The 19,950-nt window shown below is 39.6% G+C and overlaps 1 protein-coding gene across 1 annotated transcript in view; it reads right to left on the reverse strand.

Moving 5' to 3' along the window:
• The window catches only part of arhgap21b (Rho GTPase activating protein 21b), a 45,909-nt gene extending 26,776 nt beyond the window's left edge, over positions 1-19,133 (reverse strand). Inside the window, exons 1-4 of the mRNA XM_080458396.1 lie at positions 18,901-19,133; positions 15,349-15,556; positions 5,329-5,511; positions 5,161-5,182 (exon numbers count right to left, since the gene is read on the reverse strand). Of these exons, the coding sequence (XP_080314522.1) occupies positions 5,161-5,182; positions 5,329-5,511; positions 15,349-15,420 (277 nt within the window). The 5' untranslated portion in view covers positions 15,421-15,556; positions 18,901-19,133. The remainder of the gene's footprint in view (positions 1-5,160; positions 5,183-5,328; positions 5,512-15,348; positions 15,557-18,900) is intronic.
• Between the last annotated feature and the right edge of the window lie 817 nt (positions 19,134-19,950).

Raw genomic sequence — 19,950 nt, forward strand, 5'->3', positions numbered from 1 at the left:
GTCATTTTGTTAGTATTTGTCTTTACATATTTTGTATTCTTTAATTTGCATGTTGTGTTCTTTAATGAGCATGCAATGGACATTATTCAAACGTAATCAGATTTTACAGTTTCACCCTAAGCCGATTTATTTTATTTAAATCATTGCACCATTTTTCTTGCAATTGTTATTACCATAAACAATAATATAAATCGTATTGTATAAACCAGTTTGTAAACCTTGTGGCAGCTCTCAAACACTCCCTCTTTACCCTCACACACAGAATCACTCCTGCAGAATCATTACGTAACACCCTACTGGAGAAAAAGCTCCCCCTGGTGGCGACATGCAGGACCGCTTTCCTGTTTTCCTCAATGAAGTTGTGCATGAATAAATAAAAAGCACTATAAACACTTAAATACACTGTGGAGGATCACTCTACTGAACTGTGAAGCAGTCACATGAAATATTCAGGAGAAAAAAAAAAAAAAACTCCAGAAAAGAAATCTTACACAATGCGAGGCCCGACAACCGCTCCCTTAGATCATGATTACCTTTTAGCATGCTACTAATACTAAGTGTTGCTGGGTCTGACTGAACTTCAGTAAGATTTATTTGAAATATCCAAGCGGTTATACGTTCTAATTGGAGCATTTATTTGTTTTTGTATATTCAAGAAGCTGCAGTCCTTCCCATGTTATCTGTGCCTGGACTCCTCCACAAAAATACAAAGAAAACATAGAAAGGACAGGAAAGATGGGAACAGAGACACAAAGTAGAGTACAGAAGAGAGGGGTCGCTGTGGGGAAATGAGCTGAGAAATTGCAAAAGGATGCAAGAGGTCAGTGTGAAGTGGATCAGAAAAGCCTGTAGAGCAAAGAAGCCAGAGCACAAGAAGAGCAGAGGTGGCTGTGGAGTCATGAGCTCACAGGACAGAGTGGAGGCGTGACGCTGGTGCGCCTCAAAGCTGACCGCTTGTATTGAAGACGTGATCAAATTAAAGCAGCGAGGTGGCTGTGGAGACTTGAAATAAAATTCAGTGGTGGCAATGCTTGTTAAAGTCTGTGGGATGTCATGAAGCAGTGATGTAGCAGCTGCTGGAGCTCGGCACACTATACCACTCACCAGCTTTGAAGCTAATAACATTTATTGTAACTTATGATCAAAAACTCGCCTTCATAGCCAGTGTACGTCCTGCAGACCAAAGAGAGGGTTTGCTTTCTGTGAGGCACTGGACAGACGGATGTGGCGGGGAGAGACTCAAACCTAAGACCAGAGTGGCGGCTTTGTATGTGAAGGCAGTGGAGTCCGACACAATGAGAGCATTGATGATGCTGCGGCACTGCACACGAACCACTGCACAAACCAACCAGATGCGAGGAATTTTATGTTTTAAAACCAAGAAATTCACTGTGACTGCAGAGCAATAAAAATAGGAGCACTTTGGAAGAAAGTCCTGAGTTCAAGTCTGGGCCAAACCTTTCTGTTTGGAGTTTGCATGTTCTCTCTGTCTGAGTGTGGATTTCCTCCAGGTACGGAGAAAGATGGAAGGACTGTCCTCTGCATCAGCAGCAACACATCGGCAGTAACTGCTACTGAAATTATATATCTAATCTGAAATGCAGACCCTCATTATTTGTCAAGAGTTTTACCACAGATTAGGACTGTTCCTGAAAACCAAATGTCAAAATAAGAGTAGTGAAGAAGAACACTGAATAAAATAAAATATGAGTTATAAATGAGCTCTGTTTATGGTTAGTGCACACAATTTGGTTAGTTTTGGTTGAAATGAGTCAAGAGGCATTTGAAAGCTGTAATCATAATCTTTAACTGGGAGTAAAGCAGCGTCAAAGAGACTTCATACTTATCATTTTTTTCTCTGAAGCAGGATTTATTTAAAAAAATAATTTAAAAATACTATTTTAAGAGTTTTGACAGTAAAACTCTCCACTCATAAATTACATTCACAACCTTTCAGTGCTGTGCTCTACACGAGCGATTATCTATGAATGGCTCTTCTGTCCTGTTGCTCCCTCGCATTGACACTGAATCTAAAAAAAAATTAATTGATAAACTCATGTCAGTAAACAGTGTTTCTGTGGCTCGTCCAGAATTAAAAGTCCCAAATTCAAACATTAACTTATACTTTGTTTGCATCATTTTAGGTCTGAAGGCTGACATTCTGGTTTTCGCAAATTATTGATAGGAAGGTTGAGAGAGAATGAAAGAAAAAATAAAACTTCTCCACAATCTTACAATAGTCCGTCAATCTTCAGTAACATTTTCAGGTTGAGAGGTAATAAATGATGAAATCAGCAGCATCAGCTTCACTGAGTTAAATGTTTGAACTGAACACGGTGTGCGACAAGGTGTAAGCTGCCTCACCCCGGCATGAGCTACACACTAAAATATCAGCGTGTGGAAATGTGAAAACAGGGCATCTACATTAACATTTCAAGAGATTACACCCATTTACGACATCTAAAAAGTAATCACGCAGTAGAGTACAGAGCTTTTAAGACCACTGTATTGAGCGGGCCAAACGCCACAAGCCTGAGCCAAGAAGGTTCTCATCGCCTGGTGACTTTATAAACGCATAGAAATCAACGACGTGTATTAAAAGCATGACCGAGAACAGCTTTAAAAAAAAAAAAAAAAAAAAGATTAATTCTGGTGTGAGACAACGTGACTGTGACACTCTTAAAGCTTTCCGTGGAACGCCTTGTGCATGTTTTAGAAAATTTGAGCACTTGGGAAAAACTCTCCAGACTTGATCCTGTGAGGAGAGCATGTCAACCACTACAGTACTGTGGTCCTCTTATGTTTGCACCATTTTTAATCTGTTAAAAAAATTTAATAAAATCTTTCTTTTGGTCAATGAAGTTTTGAATGGTCTCGGGCCCACTTGCATCTCAGATTTAGTTGTACATTATGAAACATCCTGAGTTCCTGAGGAACAGGTTTACTCAGTGTTCCCAGAGTCAGAAGAAACAAGGTGAAGCAGCTTTAGTTCCTACGCTACTCACCTGTGGAACAAACTTCCTGACTCACTCACTTCTTGTAAATCAGACCTTAAAACACATATTTGCTCTGGTTTTTCATTAAACAATAGATGTGACTTATTCTAATGCCTTTATCTTAAAAAAACTAACTTCATCTCTTATTCCAAGCCTTTCTTAGTTGCTTTGTTTTGATGAAATTCTTTTATTTCCTTGTAAAGCACTGTGAACTGCCGTGTGTGAATGCTGCTGTAGAAATACATAGGAAACTGCATAATATTATTCCAGAGTCAAATAAGAACTTGCATTGCTACAAAATAATTTGTATAACAATCCTAATGAACCTTTTCCTTGTGTGGCCCTCGAATAATTTTTAAACATACACACATTAAGACATAAAGTATACTAATTATATACATATATAAAAAGTACACATGTGATTTTAAAAGACATTTAAGAGATATTCATTCGGTCTTAACTGTAACATGACGTCAAAATAACTACTGCGTTATTTGTTGGTGTTCCCGTCACTATTCGCTCTGAGGAATTTCTGGGCTTTCCCTTGTGCAATCATAACAGATTACGTGCGGGTATAAAAAATTCACTTCCTCAACGTGTTCAGGGCGAGTAACTGAGGTTTTGCTTGAACAGCAACGTCTCATAAGATTTGTGGAGAGACAGAAACCTAGTGCTGGTCAACAAGCATCCACAGGCTTAAATATAAAAGATGCTTCAAAGAGCCTGGAAATTCATTTTAAAGGTGAGACGATGATGATGATGATGATGATGAATTCATTTCAAATATAGTACTTTGTCGATGGAGGATGACTCAACCAGGTTCAACATATCTAAGAGCTTCATATTGTTTTCCAGGAAGCCACATAGATGGAAATGTGAGAATTAAAAGAAAAAAAAAGTAAGAGACAAACGGTTCATTGTGGTGAATGAAAGCGTCAGTGACATACAAGTAAACAGACCACTGTCATATTTCTCCTGCGTGAGAAATGATTAAAAGAAAGAGAGTAATTCATTCATTGCGTTCGTTCTGGTTCTATCTTCAGACAGGCTTTGTAAACTAAGTGCAAAATATTGTCTGAATACACACCTGTCGTATAAAAACTCATTTGAAATACTTTTAAAAAGTAAAGGAATCAGATTAACGTTCTGCATGTCTCCTTAATGTTAAATAGTACCAACAAGAAGCTTCTCAATGAACTTACATTTTCTCATCATCACAACGTTAGCATACACAATATAAAACACAAAAGACATTCTCCATTCTCCACATTGCACATCCACAAATGCTGCCCATCAGAAGGAGCCCAGCATTGTGTTGACAATGGATCCACACTCACAGGTCAAAAGCACAACAATTAACTAAAAATAATTAAAAACGACAAACTGAACCACTTCTGAAACAAAGCTCAGGTGTGCCAGGTGGGATAAGCAAAACAAATGTAACGCAATTGAATTTGGTTAAATTTCGGTCTGTTATCTTTAAGTGCAAGACATCTATATGATACACTTGAAAGGTTTAATTATCACAATATCCCACATCATCCAGTTTATCTAAACTTCTGAAGACTTAAAGGCGAAGAGAAAGAGACAATTAGGACAACAATAAAATGATGGGGAGTTGCAGACAGTGGTGTCATTTGGTGCTTCTCCTGTCAAGCAAAGAGGAGGTGCAACACGATGGAGCCACTCCTTGTTTTTAAAGCGGCACCACATTGTTGTCGGGAATTTTGGAGAAATCTGTGTGTTCAGTTCAACGTTAGAATGAGGCGACATCACTCCGTGCAAACCCTTTATAAAGTGCAACGTGAATTTAAAGAGTGACCTCAAGACCATCAAAAGTCTAAACTAATGGGTTTTATTTAAACCAGGCAATATTCATGATGTAAGTCCAAAAGTAGGAGACCTGAATGCAGTGTTGACTTGGAGGCCGTCTGTCTTTCTGACGGCCTTTTAAACAGGAGAAACAAAGAAGAAAACAGCCCCGTGAAACACAATGAGGGGGTGCTGACAAAACCTTTCATGCCTCCACAAAAGTCAGTGACACACATAAGGAGCATTGTTCTGGTCACATCAGGAAGGAGAACGAGCCAATGAGGGGACAGATTATAAGTCATTATCAGTCATCTGAGGCACTGCTCTGACTCAGCCCAGTTTTTCTGCTTACCTCTGCGGCCGTGATCTTCCTCCTGCAAAAACACAAAAACACTCAGGTGACTTCAGAGCTTGAATCACAGAATTCAGGGAGCAGGATTCTGTTGACTCAGGTTATCTGTAGCAGTAAGAGCTAAATATGAAAAGCCTGTGACAGCGGTAATTCATCGTGGAGCGTTACCGGGAAGCAATGCATGGTGGACTCCGGTGGGTACACGATGAAGTGGCGGAGGGTGAAGCCGAAGCCTTGAGAGGTGCGACTCAGACGTATGGTCTTGGGCCTCGGCCATGAGAACGGCTCGTCCTCTGCCGGGTACTGCGCTCCGGGAGAGTCGGCCGAGCCCCTCCACTCTGGAGAGTCGCTCTGAACAAAGAGAGAGATGAGAGAAAGAATTTGAAGTAGGTGTTGCTCCGGGTGTGGCATCACTTATCAGGTTTGGCTACAAAGGAATGAACGCTAATGCGATTACTCTGTTATTGCAGTTCATCTGTGAAAGCTTCCACCTGAACCCTGACGATGTGAACTTGAGTTTTATTACACTAAAAGCTTCACGACTAAACTCTACATCAGTGTATGCCATCACGGCAAGTCATTGTAATTTTTCTGGAGACTTATCTGGTTTTTACACCAGATGCTATTCCTGCCTCAACCAGGATTCGAACCCGGGACCCGCACCTTCAGGGTAAAGACTGCAGCTGATGTACCACCACGAGGGACCGGTGGTAAACTTCTACGGAAGAGTCCATTAAATGTTTTTGACTTAGAAACTGTGGCTCCTTCTGACCCGATGATGTAAGCCAGCTACTATCCCGCTACGTTCAAAAGTAACTGTGTTTATTTTCTACCTATTTATGAGGGGAGACAATACAGAGAGGCTGTAATGTCACACTGAGCTGACTCTGGCTGAAATTTAAATTGAGCACGGCTACATTTTAAACATCCCAAAATATATTATGTGTATTTGTAGCTTTCATCACAACCTTCAACAACAATGTCAGATTTCATCTTGCATGGGTTGGGTTGACATTTACCTGTTGCCTCATGCCTGGTATAAAGAGTATTAAGGGATCGGTACAGACTAAAGTGGAACACAGAACAAAGGTTATGCCATTTTAGGTAAAGTTACCGTCAAGCAACCATGTCTTAGGCTACCACCGGCTTCAGACCTCAAAAGAAAAATGATGCAAGAAAAGTTAAGATCGGGAAAAGAAATGCTTATATACTCGTGATACATGCAACCATCACGACACCGAGTTTGATTGGCTGTTTTTTTCACTCAGAACGTGACAAGATCAAAGATTGCAGTCATGTTTTATTTATCAAATGCTGAGTCAGCTAAAGAAAAATGCAGGAGACGTTAATTATTATATAATAATGTTCATTATTAACTATTTGTTAAAGAATAATGAATTAAATTGGCATGGTAGCAGCAATGAAAAACAACTTAAACCAAAAGGGTTAAAAGTGTCTCTGATTTAAATGTTCGAAAAAGCTGTGGTTAGAAATGAAAATTAGCCCCCATTACAAGATGTTTTGACCCAAATCTAAACTCTTTGATCCTAAAGATTGTCAGGCATAACAAAGATGTTGACAAAATATGTTTACTTTATTTGGACCCATACCTCCATATTTTCCCAATTTCATATTACAAATATTTTAGTTTTTTTAATATATATATTTTGTACACAAGAGCTTTTTGTTCACACTGAACTGCAACATATTCTTCATTTATTGATATATATATATATATATATATATAAAACACTTATTACTTTATCAGCCACAAGGTGTATATATGGCAAGAGCAATGAGACTTTATATATACCTTGATGAGACACGGTCAACAGGCAGCCAGTGGGCCACATGCAGGCCTCGTCGGCCACAAAGGAGGCCGACGACTTCATTTCCAAAAGTAATGATGCAAGAAAGTAGGTCAACCAACCATAAATGAAACCAATATCAACTGCAATTATTCACAAAATATGTCAAACTGAATGCTTTTTAAAGTGGAGACTTAACAACTGCTTGTATTTCGATTCAATAACTTCACTTTACAACCATTCACTTTGTTCTTCACAATAAATTCTGAAGCACCACCGTGGCGAAAACCATAATCAAAGCTGTAAACCCCTTAACTGGATTATTATTAATCTATGAGTGGTTTTCATCCCAACGAAGGTCTATTTCTACATCAGGTTATTTCACTGTGGTCTAATTCTCAATTTACACAACACAACACACACTCTCTCCTGTGTTTACTGTCTATTTATAGCCTCACACCTTTGTGCCATCACATGTGCAGCTACACCCACGTCTCTGAGATCTCCACATATCACATTCCACTGCTGCGGTGAAGCTTTCTGAACGGCTCTGTTCACATTCAAACAACTAGCCCTCCTCACCCATTCTCAAACAAACCCACCCTCACACCCACCTCCCCTTCACACAGACCCCACCCCCCCCCCCACACTGTGTGGAATTTGATGAGTTTGCACTCGGGCCGTCTCCGCCTGGGTCGACGTGTCGAGTAAAATGAATGAATTACACCCGTTAAGCAGCGCGGAGGAGAAAAGGGGAGTCGGTTAGAGGTTTGTGGAGGTAAAAACTCGGCACAGTCGACATGTTTCAGCAAAGGACACAGAAATAAATCAAGAGCAGCTCACATTCAGCTGCTGCAGGGAGGAACAAAATGAGCCAAACCACATGGGGAAAACACAAACACGAGAAATAATGTGCTAACACAGACCCAAAACCACTGGGGGAGTCAAGAAAAGAAACTAGTCCTGGATTCTCAGCAGGAGTGGATGTAAATCCCCTTTTGAAGATGCACTGAAACATCAGATACGCTTTTCTATCGTCATGAATGCAAAGCAACCTTTTTCATAAACTGAACATAATGGAGATCAGAATAGGACAATACACACCAAAATCCTCTCAACCATCTTGAGTGTGTCACAGGTTCAATATTAGAAATGCAGTGTTTGCCCGGAGGTCAGTACCAAGTTAAAGCCTGCTTTCTAAACCTTCATAACCACAGATCCCATGACGGCTTTTAAAACTTATTGAACGCGGTAACCTGAGCTTCAGAGCTCCTCGGGAACAGACGCTATCACATCATTCAAGATATCAAAATCCTCTAAAAATCCATGAACCTCCGCACTTTTCTGCGTTCCTATGAAAATACAGTTACAAAAGGTTCTTTTACTTCTTGATGTCAACACGTTTCTCTTGTTTTATCCTATTTTGTTGTGGCGCTGCACAGAAAAAGCCACACAAACTCAGTTGGAAAAAAATAACCGGAAGTCAAAATCACCAAAATGTGATGTAATCAACATAGTAGCACCATGAACGTTTTCTTATATCAGAAAATATAGTGTTGGTGGTAATAATGTAGCAAGATCCCGTTTCTGCCATTTCTTTACATTTTAAAACAATTTGTATTTCTTTACGTTAATATGCTGCATTTGGATGAAAAATACAACAAACTACAACTCAACTAAATTCCAGTAAGACAAAAAACAAATGGTGGCAATCACTTACGTCCCCACGTACAACAGAAAATTGGTATATAACAGTATTACAGTTTCACATAATGATCCAAAATGTAGGTGAAATGGGGGGATTCCTTTTATGAAGTGAGAGTTTTTCTATTACACATGCTACAACATTTTTAGTTGTCAAGGAATTAATAATGGCAATAATGCAACATGTTGATATAAAAATAACGCATTTTGGGGACTTTGTGTCTTTGCAAACATTTCAGAAAATGAAAGAAGGCTCCAAAACATTGCTATTATCTTTATTACTTTTCATTAAATGTATATGTTGTTTCAGCATGCGCTGCCAAAACACAAAGGAAGTTGTTATTTAGAAGTGTTGTTGTATTTTTGGGTGTAATACTGCTCTCAGTTTAAATATTAAAACAAGGCCATGGTAACTGCTGTACACCACACCATTTGAAAGGGCTGCATGTGTCACCCTGCAGTTTCAGCAAACTTGCCAAAATGTGAATATAATCTAGGTTTCTTCTCTAGTGCACGTTTGTTATATACACAGGAATGATCACACATTTTGGTGGTATATAGTGATATTTAAAAGTTCATGGCAGGGTCCCCCTTTAAAACATTTTTTTATGTTTATTGTTACTGTTCCTGGTGAGCGTGGGAACCCTGGCACAGTGAGCTCAGGTGTGCATACCTGCAGAGAGCGTGCAGGTATAAAGTCCTCCTGGCTGCAGGTGCAGCGCACACTTAATGGATTTCAATGAAACTGGAGGAACAGGTTCTCGTCTACATGGAACCAATCATCCCTGCTGTGTCTGTGAGAGACCTGAGCAGCTTCACTGGGAAACATTCAGTCTGTGACCACGAAGAGCGGCTGCTGATACCAGTGCAGATCAATGGGATGTTTGAGATGCCGGCTTTGCTGCTGCCCATCCCAGTCTGCTGGATGTGATTCAGCTTCCTGCAGACAGGGGCGATTTCCAGCCCTCTGATCTTTGGACGTGGACTAACAGAAGAAGAGGGGAGGCGGGGGTGCCTCCTGGTAGACACATGCCACGCAGTGTTGTTATTGCCACTAGCATGGTTAATACTCTTGTGACATTCCAGCTCAATGAATTCCAGACTTGTATTCCCCTCGTGAATCCCCCATTTCCTTTATTCACTGAATAATCTGCAGTTGTTAGAGGACCTAACAGACTCTGATGGAAACCTGACAGTTCAGGTTAAACCGACTTTTAAGTAACTGTGAAATGAAGTCAAAAAGGACTCGTGGCAAAGAAAAGAGAAGCTACAAAGGAAAAGCACATGAAAGGAAGGAGCCACATCAAACTACACACCTCCCCTTTGCTGCCCACAAATGAATGCCTCTCACCTATTTATGAATCACCAGAATGCCAGGCTGATATTTACACTGGGTGAGGCAGCTGGGAGAGAGTCTCCAGCACATGTGTTCCTCAGGCTGGCAAAGAATGAGTGGCCAGGCTCGGTGTCATGCAGACATGTCTGCAAATCACTAAAAATACACACAAAGAGCCCTGCTGGACATTCTCAACATGTGTTGTGTTGCTTCCACCTCCACTAAACTTCTGTTACAATTATAGTCTTGCAGCTCTGACGTAACTGTGTAAATCACACCAGAGAGCTGATGGATGAGAGTCATTGGGGGGAAACAAACAATAACAAAAAAAATTCAATTTCAAAAACAAGGAATAACACTTTGAAATGTTCTGTGTTGAAATAACAAGAAATTCAATATTTACCTTTTTTCTTATACGATTCTAGATTAGAATGGAGAAATATTTAGGCACTTCCTCTGTTCATAGTGTGTAATCTTGTTTAAAATATTCTCTGAAAGTATTTTTTCAACTGTTTCAACTGCACAGAACATTTCTGTCATCTTAATCCAGTCTAAGGCTGACTAAGTGAGAACTTATTTTCGAAAATCTAAAAGTTTCTCTACAGTATTTTATATAGGTTTTTATAATCACCACCCTGGTTTCCAGCCATTTGTCCTAGTCTGTGTGTCTCTTTGAAGAAAGCAATTTGGTTTCATCTTGTTGTAGATAATTGTTGTTGTTAATGCAGATTTGATTGCATTATTCATTATCACAGTACATGTGATCACCCCCTGAGAGTCCACACCGTCCACGCAGTAAATTTCCCGGAGAATCACAGCTGTTCACACACCGCCTGCTTTAAAAAGACTTCTGTTGACATCACCCACATCGTACGAGGCACAAGAAATCAGCTCTGAAAACCTACTTCCCTGCGTGATGCCAAATTCTACACCACATCCCGTCCAAACCGAGCACTTAGCTGTGAAAAGCCTTTCGGTAATGAGAGAGAGAGAACAGAGCGCAGCCGGGGGCGGGATGAGACGGGACGAGATGGGATGAGGAAGGACAAGTGGGATGAGGGCGGGACCAGCTGGGATGAGGCAGTACGAGGTTGGATGAGGGTGGGACGAGCGACAAAACAAAATATAGCACACAACAAAGCTCTATTTAAAAAAAAAAATTTAAATCCTAAAAGAAAATCTAAATATAAAAAATTGAATGAAACAATTTGAAAAACTTTCTTAAAAAGCTAAATATTTACAATTAACACAAAAATGTGTAAATTACCTGTTGCTATCCAGTCCGGGTTCTTTTACTTCAATTTTATGAACTTATTTGTATATAAAATTTTAATAAAAATGATAAGTCGTGAGAGCTTTTCAAAGCCACTGACAGACACTCTGAGCTGTTCCTGCTTGTAAGATGATAAACTCACTGCTACTAATGCTGAATGATAATAAAACATGGCAAAGTTTGCTCTAAAAAATAACAACAGAATGAAGGAAAATGCTGAATTTCCTCTGGAATCAGGTACGTTTAGACTAGAGCGACACCTTTGCAGTTATCAGACATGTGAACGTATCAAGTAGCAATAGAAGCTACTTTGCAGACATTTTTCTGAAATTGCAACATTTATTTCCTTTTCTATACATATTCTCATTAGTCTCATTTGAAATAGAAAGCCTCATCAAGAGAACAGCATGAATTGACAAAGTCACTTGGACAATGGACAAATTGTCCTCCCGAGACAGAGGTTGACCTCAAGATTCTCGCCTCAATTTAGCGTTATTTTATTTTCTATCACAGCATTCTTTAACAAAAAAGATTATAATAATGCTTGTGGCCAGAGATGGTAACAATGACCTCGCATGGATTCATTAGTACCACCATATCAGTGTTTATACATTCCAACACGTCCAAATCTGTCCGCTGGAGGAACTCACATTTTATACAAATCTATACAGAACATGCAACCAATAAAGTATTCAGTCAAGCTTAGGGACTTCATTTCAGTAGTCTGACAAGCTCACACTGACCTGATTCTAATTGTATACTTATAGCAGCCTCATGCACTCCTAAAATATCTGCGTTAAAAAATTTTTTATTTCATAATCCTCAACAACTATTTCTATTAATGTGTTCTGTCTGTAAACTGTTAATTCTGGATGAGAAGAGTCTGTTCTTGGATTCCGCTATTTCTTTTTTTTGTAGGAATGAGGTTTTCAAGTAACGACTTGTTGGTACTGGATAAACTTCACATTTGATGCTCCAGCCGAACAATAGACAGTGAATTAGGTTATTGTTTGGGATTATGGAGTGCGATCCATATTTAGCTCTGTTGGGGGGCTCCTGACAAACAGGCTCCCTCCTGTCCCCACGAGCACGGCTTCATTAAAGCTCAGTGTTCATCTCATTTAGCCCGGCTGCCTTTGACAGAAGCCTGCGTGCGGCTAACTGATGGCAATCGGAAAAAGAAAATTGACCTTCAATTGGATAGAAGAAGTCTGTGACTTCCTGTGGCATCAGGGTCGTGTCTGCAGTGTCTCAAGAGAAAACACAAGAGATGGGCTGTGTGATCGAGTCTTTCCTCATTGTGCTATTCATGTTCAGAAAAACATCTTTGACATCCCAGATAGAGAAGACAGTAATGTCTCTTTTTGTCTAAAACATCAAAAAAAGAAAGAAAAAAATAATTGATTGAACTGTGAATCCCTGGAGACAAACCAACAAGAATTTCACAGTAAAAACACAATTTAAGATATAATATAGTGAAGAATCAAATTTTACCAAGTTTTAGAAATAAAACCACAAATCAAACCTCATTAGACTGAATTTATCAGAGATTAATTATTCATGTAGTATCAAAAGTAAGCACACTTATTGGCCTCCATTACGGCATGAATAATGTTTTTTAACTCTTGTCATGACAAAATAACCTCACAATGGAAGAATTGCTGTTTTTCTTAATTCAGCAGGTACAACAGGAGAAAATACAGAGGCTCCACTGAGCTGAAACGGTTTAGGATCATTCCAAAAACAAATATCTTGATTAAATAAAGAGATTGTATTTGGAACGCAAGATTTTTTTTTAGAAACCAAGTAAAATCAGCCCAAAAAGTCTAAGGCTGATGAAGTTGTATCTGAAAGCTTCATGAAATTATGGTCATATTGGAAATGCAACAAACGATGTATCTTCAACTGTCGGGGGTCACGACAAGCAGATGTGATAAAATGTTACACTCCGCCACCAGAGAGACTCGGACGTGCTGGACGGTATCAACATTGATACAGTGGTACTACTGTAGCACAGCACAAGGTAATCATCACTTGTAACAATATCTTTGGTACAATAGTAATACTGCTTAACCATGTGCGAGTTCCTGAGGGACTGCAGTAGTATAAAACCTAATTTAACTATTTCAGCTCACTTATCGCCATTTATTACCCAGATAGCCTCTGTTTATCAGAAAATGTCAAGTTAAAAAAAAAAAAAAATGTAGCTGGTGTGTGCCAACATTAAATGCTAAATACTACAAATCCACAGTAAATGCAAAAACAAAGCGTTGTAAATGTCACAAGCGTAACTTGTGAAAAAGAGACACCAAAATGAGAAAGTGGATGACCCGAGTGAGGCGAGCAGCTTCAACGCTACGTGGTTCTGCAGCTCTTTCTTTGGAGGGAAAACAAAGAAGCCATCTGGCTTTTATACGGCATTTGAGGATATGACTGCATGAGCATCATGATCCCTGTGTTACAGTCTAAAAAAATCCCTAAGACAGTCAAAGAAAGATTTTTTTTTTTTTTTTTAACAGCCTAACATCATAATTCATAAGCGTTAAGGCAGCAGATCATTGTCTGTTCACATTATTTAATCATCTAAAATATACTTACAGACTCAGAATTTGCTTGCACAGATTTTAAGGCGAGACAACAACAACAAAAGTCATCTTTTCCAGCAAAACAGAAACAGAAGCTTGAGGGGGGTTTCCGGCACAACATTAGCATGTGAATTGGTTCGTGTGGTAGGCTTATTAGTGGGCTTTGCGAAAAGGATTTCCACTGACTGCACTGTACTGAGGCCTTACACGCACACACAGGAGTGTGTTTTTACTGTAATATGCAAATGACCTTTTCTGTTTGTGTCATGTGATGAAAAGTTATGCAACTGCATATTTGTGTATCCTCCACAGAAGCATTACTCTGTCATATTAAGGGTGTATACAGTGGCTGTAGTTTGTTTTCTCCAGGTATCACCTTACGCTACCAGCTGAGGCTCGTGGTGCACGTTCAGGTTGTCCGACTAACTTTAATGTCAGCCATGTGGAGAAAAAAACTTTATAAACCACACTCTACTACTCTGTCATTGATTTACTGTCCAGTTGAGGTATTATTTGCTCCCTGAGCTCTAGCCAGTGATAAAAAAAAAAAATCCAATTCCAGCCTGTTAAAAGTAACAACATAATGAGCTTTACGTCCCTCATTCACAGGAGATTCGATAGAAACAAAGAGGCTTCAACGGCACGCTGAATATTTGATTAAAGCTGATAAGACATCTACCGTGGCTATAAATAGACGTTTACTCTGATGGTCTTCAGTGAGACTAGAAGCCCTCCGAGGAGCAGATGGCGTCCTGTCTGGTGTTACAGGGGTCACAGCTTAAAAATCTGAAAGACGGTTCTTTGCAGGGTCATTGTCTCCTCCCACTCCCAGCCGTGACATTAGGCATCGTTTCAAATTAGAAATCTTCCCAGCGCAACACAACCTGTTGTTTTTTTAATACAAGCCAAAACCTGAGCACAAAGGACAGAGGAAAAGGAAACAATACCTTCCGATCTAAAAAAAAACAGCATAATCATGTTGTGCAAGTTTCTGAACATTAGAGTTTGATTACAGTTAGAGCCCTCAAAAGGAGTGAGTTAGTAGTTAAAAGTAATTAGCTATTTGGAAAAACAACTCATGTGTTCCTTTCAGTATCGGTTTCAATTAGTCCGCCTTAATGATGAGCACATAGCTGTATTTAGGGTGCGATTTGACAAAACACCGGAAAGAGTGCCTTGTATTTTCCCAGCATGTGTGCTCTTTGTAATTTGAAAAAATATATATATAAAGGAATATGAAAAGTAAAATAAATTTGAAGAAGCTTCATGAAATAGTAACTGTAAAGACAACAGCTTTGGTTAATGCTAAAGAAGATGCTGTCAGGTAAACAGGGCCTTAGTGACTGAATAGTTAGTATCTTACCACTAGAAGTAGTGGCATTACATTAAAGTGCTACTTGATAAGACAATATTCCCAACACAGGTTGAGATTCAGAGGAAAACAAACCGACCGAAGCTGAAACTTGTTTCTTTTCTTTTTACCTCGCAGTAGGAAGATCTCGCTCGTTGCCTCTCGTCATCTTCCGAGGGAGGAACCCAACGAGACGCCATCATTCAAATCCAGTTAAAATCCCGCCGTCTGCCAGCATCGAAAAATGAAGCTTGAGCAGGAAGCAAAAAAAAAAAAAAAAAGACAGGCGTTCACACTTTTGACTTCAGACCTCCATCGCTGCAGGATTTCTTAGTCCATCTGTGGGAGAGACAAGATCAAACCAGTTCATTATCAATGCAATAGATGACTTTGTCAAACCAGTTGACAGCTGGACTGAAAAATAACCAAGAATCTGTAAAACATGAATCCATGAGGTCAGGGGGTAACAGTGGACCATCCGTGCTCAATCATGGACAATCAGTATTATGTAACGGGGTCACAACCAACCTCCAGTTTCCACCTAACGACACTGAGACGTTTTAAAGACACACAAACAACAACAGCTGCAGAAAATTGATTGTAAAAGTTCCAGTCTGCAGACTAAGTGTCCATATGTACGCGAGGACAAGGTCCTTTTCCACATTGCCCGCTTCATCAGAAGCACAACCCAAAACTGTAGTCCTAACATTTGACACAAGTTTCCTGAGTTTTTTTCAATCTTTAGAAGAGATGGATGAGAATAAACGTTACAAAAAACCCTTCTATCAAGCTCCTGAAACAGATTATATAAATTATATTAAGTTTAGCAGCTTTTTGATTCACTTTCAATGTTTTTGATAAGAATGATGCGACTGGGTTGAACAGACAAGTATAAACTCGATAAATTCAACCAGAAACATACAAGTCCTTGTTCCTTTTCCACATTACTCTTTCCTGCGATGTTTTTGAGTTCTTTCTATTTTTACCTTTAGTTACATTACATTTTTGGGGATGATAACCTCTTTAATGGCCACGTTTGAATAAAGTTTGACAGTTAAAGACTCATCAACTCATTTAAAGTTAAAATAAATACATAAAGAATTGATCCCAGTCCAGATTGTTACTTTTTCCATCTTCAAACAAGCTCAGAATGTGAAGATTCACTTCATAAAGAAGAACGAGAACTTGATTTAGGAAAGAAGAAATTGAACATCATTTGAACAAAGCCACATTTTGTTATTTTTTATCTAATTTTAGGAAACTAACCATATTTGTAGAACCGGGAGAACCAGCAGTCTGCCTGAAACATTCAACAGTGAAGCCCAGACAAACACAAAAGGTCGTTTCTGTCTGGGATACCATCCATTACCGTTCGAAATATTTGTCTTTGTTGGCCTTTGCCACATTAGAACTCTTCACTATCTTGGCTCCTGCTGACGTTTGCCTGATCCTGATGGAACGTAAAAAAAACTACAGCATGTTATTGGATAAAAGACAAGCCACAGGTTTCATAGTTTTCCAATATCTGATTATCACATCACAGGTTTCTCTGTGTGAAGTTAGTTTTGAACTACTTTTAAGACGGTTTTCTTACTTTGCTAGGACTGGTATTCAAACTACTTTCTCGCTATTTTTTTTTTTACACCGTGCTGAGACAGGTTTCTGAAAGGTGTTTGAACTAGCTTTAGGGTGGTTTTCGGTTGTTTCCAATTATGTTTACACTGGTTATGACTAGTTTACACTGGGTTTTCTGACTGGTGGTTGACTATAGTTTGGACTGATGTCTGACTGATTTTTAAGCCTTGTTAAGGCGGGTTTCTTACAGGTTTTTACAGGTGGTTTCTAGTTTAATGCAGACTGTTGTATAGACTTGTTTCTAGGTTAGATTTACTCTGGTTACAGCCCTTAGATCAGACTATGATTAAGGGGTTTCAACTGAGTACTGACCATAACTTGGACCGCTGCTGAGTTTCAACTGTTTTTACATCAGTTTCTGACTGTTTGTGAACAACGAAATTGCTTCTGCTTCAGACTGCTGTGTGGGGAAGTTGAGTGATTTTGAAAGGCATGGGGGATTGTTTTTAGTTGTCATTTTTAAGATCATTTGCACCAATTTCTGTCTATATTTAAGATTGATTGATTTGTTATCATAGATTGAACTACAACCTTCCTGCTATTTAACTGTATTTGGACTGGTTTCTGTACCTATCAGTAGTTCCCTTTTGTTTGTTTTTTAAACTATATTAAGACTGCATTCTGTATGAGTTTTTAAGAGTGCTTAGACCTACTGGGTTTGAGGGGCTATAAGTGACTGCTGAGAGGAATCACATTTTGTACAGATTCCTAACTTTTAGTATATTAAATCTGGTCCACTGTTGTTAATAAATTGTGTGTACTTAGAGACTTCTAATCATAGATTGACCTGCTACTGGTTTTTACCTGGTCTTTAACTGCAATTGTACTGGTTTCTCACTATTTCAACAGTGTAGAGTTGTTTCCAACCCATGTTTGGATTGTAATCATAGTAATAGCAGTTTAGACTTGGGTTAGGAGGTGTCAGTGACTACTGAGAGTAAAGTGTCCTGTGACTGGTTAAAAAAAACTGCATTTATACTGGTTTCTGACTGGTTTGTTAATGGACTGTAATTAAAAATTTTGTTTGTTTGTTTAAAGCATTGTGGACACATTCAACTTGTAAGTTATTGCCCTGTATAGACATCCTACTTTTGGACGAGGCCTATGAAAGGTTTTTAAATGCAGATTAGACTGCTTCTTAAATTCTTTCCACTGCTTTTTGACTGGTTTCTGGGTGGATTAAGGGGTTTGGATTGTATTTAAGCTGCTCTGTTACCTCAAGAATGAGATTTTACCCCAGTTTGTTTATCAGTTGTTCAGACTGATACTCTCTCTTTTTAAATCTTTGTCTTTCCCCTGCAGTTTTAGACACAACGTTTAAATAGTTCATGTAAGTTGAACTGCTACTAATTTTGACCAGTTTTAGTGCACGAGCATTGTTGTATTGTATTTATTGTTTTCAACCTGACATTGGCTGACTTATTTACTCATGATTGGAGTGATACTGAGAAAAGTCTGGACTGGTTTCCAACTATTTTTATTCTGTTATAAACTGTATTTACACTGGATCGCGGCTGTTGTATGAAGTAGCTTGTTTATAAACTCAATTTGAACTACTTTCTGCTTTATTTTTCAGTTTTAAGAACATTTGAAGTCCTGTCTGTAGTTTTAGACGCTGAACTAAATGTCAGAGGTTTAAAGACCTGGCAGCTTCAACAACACTGCATAATGAATGGAGCAGCAACAAGTGGAAGGAACATTCAAATATGAGACACTGAGCGGGGAAAAGGCTGCCTGGGTCTATTACACGGTGTGTTTTTAGGAAAAGTGAGCCGAGGTTTGGTGTTTTAAAGCGGCTGCTTTGTCTGGTGGTCCTCCGGGGCGCAGCGTGTCGGGCTGTTGTTCTCAAGCGCCCCACAAAAGAAGCTCAAGCGTCGGTGTTTTCTCCTGGAAATACCACCGCTACGAGTAAGGAAAACTCACACCGGCCGCCGGAGTCTCCTCCGCCGGCGAAGTTTTTTTAGAGGAAACTCGGTGAAAGTCGGTAGAAGCGACGTGAGGGGAGGCAGCTGTGTTAGCTTCCATGCTAAAAGTTGAGCCAAAGTTACCTGTGTAGTTGAAAGGAGCGTCATTCCGGGCGGGCGGCGGTTATCCACAAAACACAGCTCAAACACGGCGTACACGGGCGGTCTCATCGTTTAGTTTAGTTTGAAAAACATCCCAGTCAATAATCCAAACCCACTCATTGTCAGCCACGGAGTCGAGGCGCACGGTGCGCTTTAGTGGCTGGATGTTTTATTGTCGCTCCCAGCGTTGTTCCCTGAGCTCTCCCTCTGTGTGTGACTGTGCGTGTGTCCACCTTCAGTCAACAGGACACTCTCAGCCAATCACAACCGGTCTTGTATTTGATCTAACCAATCAGGAGCGAGCTTACAAAAAGTCACCGCACCGCTCGTTAAAAAAAAAAAAGTGATTTTGTTTGCTTGTTTGTTGTTATTTTTAACTGTCCAAATGTCGCCCATAAAGCACGCAGGATGAATTATAAAGTTACCGATGTTTTTAAGAGTGTGTTTTGCGGTTCTTCTTCGTGTTTTTGGTGGCGAACCGGGAGTCACATGTCCCGGTTCACCGTGAGGTCGAGCTGCGTGCTGCAGGAATGTTCACACAGCAGATCATCTCTGCTCCCTCATGGTGCTGCTGGACATACTTATCGTTTAATGCTGCTAACTTCTTTTATCAACTCGGACGACTGGCGAAAACCCGCTGACTTACCTAAAATAAATGTCCCCGGTTCTCAGGACCCTGACAAATGCCCCCTTTTATGCCTCCCCAACATAAGGGGCCACCTGTTCTTGGGATTGGCATGTCTTTGTTGCATAGGTCAGTTGAGGGAGGACACTTTCACAAAGATGTCCTGTCCAGCCAATTTTACCTCCACGGGGTCCACTTTTTTGGAGTATGTCTGAGCTGGATTACAGCTGCTATTTAATCTGGTTTCTGACTCCTTTCACACTATTTAAAATAGATTTCTGACCAATTTTTGGACTAGTATCATGATTTGAGTGTAAATGTACATGTAAGGAAGTACATTTCATTTGTAAAGCACTTTTCACAGATAAAAATCCCAAAGTGCTTCACAATAAGTCACAAAGCAATTA

The sequence above is a fragment of the Lipophrys pholis genome, assembly GCF_963383615.2.
Source record: "Lipophrys pholis genome assembly, chromosome: 1".
NCBI lineage: Eukaryota > Metazoa > Chordata > Actinopteri > Blenniiformes > Blenniidae > Lipophrys > Lipophrys pholis.